This window comes from Drosophila yakuba, chromosome 2L (assembly GCF_016746365.2).
Source record: "Drosophila yakuba strain Tai18E2 chromosome 2L, Prin_Dyak_Tai18E2_2.1, whole genome shotgun sequence".
NCBI classification, from domain to species: Eukaryota; Metazoa; Arthropoda; class Insecta; order Diptera; family Drosophilidae; genus Drosophila; species Drosophila yakuba.
This window is the reverse complement of record NC_052527.2, coordinates 24,822,766-24,829,508: the sequence shown is the minus strand read 5'-3', so window position 1 is coordinate 24,829,508 and position 6,743 is coordinate 24,822,766. Positions and strand designations below refer to the sequence as shown.

Here is a 6,743-nt window from a genome sequence, read left to right as displayed (position 1 = left end):
CAAATTTTCCACAGCTAAATAATTATTTATTTTAGCAACAAGTACTAATAAGTACTCAAAGATATTTACTCTCGACGGGGCTGTTACCCCATGTCGGTGGAAAAATGGTTTAATATTTAACGATATGAACAGTTGTACAGGTGCTTGGTATTTAAGTAATGCGATATATACATACATACATACATGCACTTGAATAATGAGAATAGGTCGTCACACAAAAACACCAAAAAGCTTTGGCTCCCGACTAAGTTATAAAATGGAAATATGTACATTTTCTTGATGTGGTTATAATTAATCCAGCTTATTAAAAAATGGATTTAGTAACTTCATTTTATATTAATTATTATAATATAATTAATATATATATAATATATACTAATACTAATACTATCCTAGGGTCAAGGTCAGATGTACTCCTGAACTGGAGTACTCCTGAACGTTGGTCTGATTGGTTCACTCATCCTTTTTTTGGCATTAAGGAGAAAGCGAGCCTCCGTCGAAATACAACAAACCATCGATAAGCTTAATATAACCGAGGATGGTCATAATCTGAGGGGGGGAGTAGATAACATCTAATAGAGCGGTCAATATATTTGAGTCGGCAGCCACATTGTTAACGTTCATAATGCCCTAGCAACTAAGTAGCTTTATGCAAACAATGCTGACGCGCCCCAACTGAGTCACACCCTCCATCCTAACCTCCATAAGAAGTCATCACTCTCTGGCTTAGCAGCCGGACACACCGAGGACTTAGTAAAAAGACAATTCCAGCGTCTTGAGTCGCAGAAAACATCCGTACTGGAGGAATAAGCTAATTTATACACGTCTGTATGACAGTTGACATTTCTGACAGTTGAAATGGCGGCTTAGTTAGGATTGGTGTATTGTTAAATTCATAATGAACTAAAACTACGAAACGCGAGAGCGAGAGAGAGTTGTTCGTCCATCTCTGCTCAAATTTCTCAGCCAATTCTATGACAGCAGGAATCGTTAAATTCAGAATATCCGAATATATCTCGAATATATTTTTGTCTCGAATTCCTTTTCCTCTATTTCATCACTTGCAGCTGATTCTATATTAACTGTTAGTGTTTGTAAGTTTCGCCGTAACTTACGAAAGACTTTAGATACTTGTGATCAATGTTTAGCGGTCAACTTTTCTCTATTGTCGAAAATAATCTGTCGTGCTTTATTGAAGCATTCGATCAGAATTGGTTACGTGCTTATTTATTGTGCTTTGTTGAAGCTTTCGATTTTGCGTAAGACATTTATAAAATTGGTCAAAGTTTGATCTTATTTCTTGTATGTCTTTTACAGCATGTTGCCATTCCATCTAGATCGTCCGATGCGTGCTCTAGAGAGTTTTTTAAGGGGTTAAGTTTTAGTTAGCTTTTTCAAGCTCACTCTCCCTATATATTTTTTGGCAGGTTTGGCTCAGACAGTGGCCCTTTACAGTCCTTTCTGCACACTGGATTTATATAATTATACTCATTACTGTTATAGAAGCGCAGTTTTTATGCGTCTCTTCAATTTGCTGTTTCTCTCTCTCTTCCCATGGTCTCTTCCCTTAGGTTTTTATTATGGAATATTTTCTGAACACCCCTTTTTTTGTGTCTTTTGTTTACTCTGACATTGTTTAATAGATGGATGTTACTATCCATTAATGCCTTAACCTCACCATAAGTTTTGCTTATAGCAGTCGTTTTAATATTATATATGATTAAATAATCGCATTACTCATATGTAAAAAAATATATTTTTATTTTACTGAATGATTACAATATTTTTAGTTAAGAAGAACACCGATCGCTTATAATTAGGCCTTAAACTGAACTCTGATAATTACTCTGATTTGATTGACGTTCAGGCCTCGGTTTCGAGCTTTTCTTATATGGACTTTAGACTTTAGGCTTCTAATCAAATGAAGAGAGAAAGCTTTGGAGTTGCTGACTTTAATTGTCTTTGGATTTCTCTTGGATTCAAGTGCATTCGCTCTTGGATACAAGTGCTCTTAGATTCCTATTATTTTGTTTATTGAAATCTAATACTTCTGTTTTTTCGGGATTGCGAGACCGAGCTTTGAACGTGAGAACGTGACGATGATGCGAGGGCTTAAGCAAGGAATGTTTAAATTAGGCAACGGATAGTTAGTCTACCAGTGGGTGACTTATCAGGTATCTGGTATCTGTTGGGTACATCCAGAGTAGTGTGGGGTGTGTTTGTGTGTACATGTTGTATGTGTTAGTGTGCAGGCATGTGCTCAAGTCTTAGGCACTTATGGATATGTCACTATATTTATGTATGTTTATTATTTTCAAAAACGAAGTAAACACCCCATTATCAGGCCTCCCAGATTGTGTTAAAACAGTTGTATTAAACTTGTATGCCACATTCTGGTATTTCCGATGTTTTTATTTTGATTCCAACCCCAAGCTGCAAACATCACAACACAATTTTTATCTGTATTGATACATTTTAAATTATAAATTTATATCTCTAGTCATTAAGAACATGAAGTACTTTAACACAAGAACAAAAGAGCCTTTGAAATTTCTGTAAGATTATAATTTAGCTCGCTTTGCTTTTGAGATATCTGTTGAACTGTCAGCTCAGAACGAAGTATTACTTGCTGTGATTTTAATGAATTGAGCTTTTTATAAGCTTTTGCTCTCATCTGTTTTCGTATTATTTGCTCCAGGTTAGCATGTTTAGCCAACACTCCTTCTTCTATTCGATCCTGAATGTTGGCATCCTCCTTAATTATATCGTTAAGATCTGTCTGAATTCTACGGAGCATATAAATCATACGTTCAATTTTATTAACGTCATCAATTAATTGCTTTTCCGATAAAAATGTTATTTCATTACTTATCAGCTCAGTCCTATTGTGAACTTCATCAAGTCTTACCTGAATTTGAGAAGCATTTTTTCTCTGCTTAAATTTTGTTTGTAAGTGCTCCTTGACGGATGCATTGACAAAGATTTGTTCACGATGCATAACGCAATGCTCTAGATCTAAAACAAGACTTTCCTGGGCTCGTTTAAGTTGACTATATCTTATATTCATGCGGTGTATTTCAGTTTTCATCAGACCTATTTCACCTTTAACAGAGCGCTCTTTTTTCGCCCATTTAATAGTTTCTTCAAGCATTTTGTATTTTGTTTCCCATGATAGTGTTTCCCTGTGGTTATCTATTACAAAATCTTTGTAAAATTCAATTTCGTTTTGTAGCTCAATAATTTTTCCTTCCAATTTTAGAATTTTAAGCTCTGTAATCTACGAAAAAATACTATTATTTATAATTCAAATTAGTAGGCCGAAAAGTATACCTTTAGTTTTTGAGTTTGCTCAGACTGTTCGTGGTCGAATTCACTCTCCTCTACATCATGGTAAATCCTCTTTTTATATATTTTGTCGTTAAGTAGTTCCAATTTCGATGTAAATTTTTTAATAAATATTTCTAACTCCTTTGCTTTTCTATATGATATTTCCAGCTCTTGGTCACTTTTTAATGACTTTTGTCTAATAATAGATAGTTCTAAAATGAGAAGAAAATAAATTATAAGTTGATTAAAAATTACAGTACGAGCTTGAGTTCTTCTGCTACTTCGTCAACCACCCGTACTTGGGTGCCTACAGCATGTACCTTTTTATATTGTATATAAATATTACCCCCATCTTAACGAGTTGTGGAACTATGAAAGTAAATAGAACAACGGTTTTATAAAAATATATTTAACGTGCATATTTATATTTTATAATTTGACAAGCGTCGATTATTTACAAATATTTGCAAAGAAGAAAGTTCCACAATCTATTTGGCATATCGGTATATATTCTGCCATGGGAATTTGGTAGTACACCTTTACCAAATTAAGCATTGAGAAGACTTTCCCACTATGTAGCTGTTCGGTGAAGTCGTGGGTGCAATCGGATAGTGATCTGGTATCGTAATCGAGTTGAGCTTACGATAATTGCCGCATGCTCTCCAGCCACCGTCTTGTTGGTGACCATGAGGAGTGGGCTGGACAAAGGACTTTTGGATATATGCCTTGCTCGATCAGAAAGTTAATTTCCTTTTACGCAGTTGCAAGTTAATCTCCGGATAGGCGTCTTGGTCAGTCAGAAACGGGTGTCCCATATGTCTCGAAATTTAGAAATACCCTGCACAGTAGAAACGGATGTTTGATTCGCCTGTGCTTTGATGGAGGTACGATCGGTGACGTGTAAACGCTGCCGTTTGCCGTTTCCCGTGGAACAGCTGACTGAACTGATGGATTGCTGCTGCTGTCCTGTCCTCTAGTTTAACGGCGTAGAGCGTGCGCAGGGTGGTCGGCATTTATTTGCGTTGTTAGGAAAGCGTTTGTGGTAGAAACAAAGCTTTTCCTGCGCAAGGTAGTCGGCATTTATTTGCGTTGTTACTAAAGCGTTTGTGGTAGAAACAAAGATTTTCCTGTGCTCATGAAGTCTGTTGAACGGAATTATCGGTCTGACGCCACGTCTGATAAAGCATATGAGCTGCGTGACCGGGTGCGTGATTGGATGCGCTTGACATCCTTTTTCAATGCCGTGACATCTTGCATGAGCGAACGTAAATTGTCGGAACGTACTTTCAAAGTCTGCAGGGGAAACTGCGCAGATAGCCGGATTCGCAGGAGAAACAATAGTTGGATGTACCGATGGCACATGCTAACGTCCTAACGGCTTCGAGCATTTTGTCTGCGATCTTCGCAAGCTTGTCCAAGTCCGTCTTATGCCATAAGGGGAGCAGCGGACGAATGGAAGCTAGCATCTTAATTATGCTTTCGTCGCATATTTGCCAAGATTAAGCGGCAAATATGCCGGTGGCACCTTTTCCTTGAAGTAGTCGTCGCAGTTTGGATTCGGGCAACTCAACGAACTTCTGCAGCAAGCTTGTTTTGATTGCTGCGTTCTTGTTATCTGCCGGTGGACGAGTGACCAAATCCTCCACAGCTAAAACCACATCTTCCTCCAAATGAAGTGTCACCAAGTCGAACTTGTCAGTGTCGTCGACAATGTGGTGCAAACGGTATGATCGCTTTCGTCGTTGAAATTCAGGCGTCTTCTTTGTAAATTTTGCAAATTGTAACGGTTGTTGCGCGTAGACTTGAGTCAACGTATGTGTGTGAGTGTGCGGGCACTTAAATTTCACAATAGAACGAAAAATTGTGTTCAAATTTTCGCACAATTTACACTAGTCGGGGTCACAACTATGGCGATTCTAGTTATCTAAATAATATAACTTTTTATACCCGTTACTCGTAGAGTAAAATTGTATAAAAGTATGTATTACGCAGAACGAAACGATATAAAGCATATTGATATGACAATCCAAAATGTATACAAAAAAGGAAAGAAACTTTGTATGCCCATAAACGTTAAGTTACATACAAACATATGTGGGATTGGTGAAAGTTAGTATAATTAGGCAGCCTAGATGTATTGAGAGTGTATTTCATCAGCCAGATCCTAACAGCATTGCCAACAGTCTCTCTCTCCCATGGTGTCCCTTAAACAATATGTTTGGGTAAGACGCTGTAGAATGTTTAACGAGGTCAGTCGATGCGTTCATTAGTGCGAGAGTTAGTTTTTTCATTTTACAATTATCGTTTATATGGGTAATGTTCACAACCAAACTTTAGACGTGTCATGTTCTCCCGACTTGCAAAATTTTTTTGACACTCCCACTCCAATGCCCAAAGCTGCCACGCCCACACTTTTGTAAAATGTTTTGATATTTTTTTTATTTTTTTGTTAGTAATGTCAATTTCTATAGATCTGCAGAAAAACTTTTTGCCCGCCCACTCTAACGCCCACAAACCGCCAAAAATTGTGAATGTTGAAGAGCCTCCTTCGCACTTTCACTAGCTGAGTAACGGGTATCAGATAGTCGGAGAACTATAGCGTTCTCTCTTGTTTTATTTTACGAGATTCAACCAGTTGAATGACCTTAAAACGTAGGAACCAACAGTGGCAACGAACATAACATGAAAGCATAACAGAAATGATAAATTACAACTTGGAATAATAGTTTAGATTAAGTAGACTAGTTCAAAGGTATCCTGGATGACGCCTCTTCATTCTTTCCCTGGTCGTCAGGTTAGCCAGTAAAGCCGCTAGGTGGTTGGTGTGGGGTTAAAGCCGATCGTTGTAGCGACTTGAATGCCAATTAATCTGCTCTCTAACTGTGTAACTAAATACATGTAACTGAAGTCTGCATGTTACATCTCAAATTTCTAGCTTTTATAGTTCACAAGAAATCGATGTTTAATACCCCGATCGAATATATTTATAAACTTATATACATATATATATTTACCTTATATATGGTCGACATACATTTACATACATAAGAGCTTGTGGGGAACCAGGATGGAAATTTACAAGATTATTAAAAATATGAAAAAAAGATAAAAAGGTTTTTCAAAATTGTGGGCGTGACAGGCTTGGGCGGCTTGTGGGCGTTAAATCCTGCGCTGCGTCTATGTCTCTGGAGTCTGTATGCTTAGTCTCAACTTTCTAGTTCCTTTTGTAGCTCCTGAGATCTCAGCGTTCATACGGACGGACATGGCCATATCGACACGGCTATTGATCGTGATCAAGAATATATATACTTTATATGGTCGGAAACGCTTCCTTCTGCCTGTTACATACTTTTTAACGAATCTAGTATACCCTTTTACTCTACGTGTAACGGGTATAAATATCACAACAATCAAAG

The 6,743-nt window shown here is 37.4% G+C and overlaps 1 protein-coding gene across 1 annotated transcript; it reads right to left on the bottom strand.

Annotated features, from left to right (window-relative positions):
* Nucleotides 1-2,373: 2,373 nt before the first annotated feature.
* LOC6539146 (coiled-coil domain-containing protein 40) lies at nucleotides 2,374-4,015 on the bottom strand. The gene is made up of 4 exons (XM_043206797.1): nucleotides 3,971-4,015; nucleotides 3,331-3,612; nucleotides 2,909-3,277; nucleotides 2,374-2,786 (listed from the first exon to the last, which is right to left on the bottom strand). The coding sequence occupies exons 1-4, from the start codon at nucleotides 4,013-4,015 to the stop codon at nucleotides 2,769-2,771; spliced, it is 714 nt and encodes a 237-aa protein (XP_043062732.1). The 3' UTR covers nucleotides 2,374-2,768.
* Nucleotides 4,016-6,743: the final 2,728 nt, after the last annotated feature.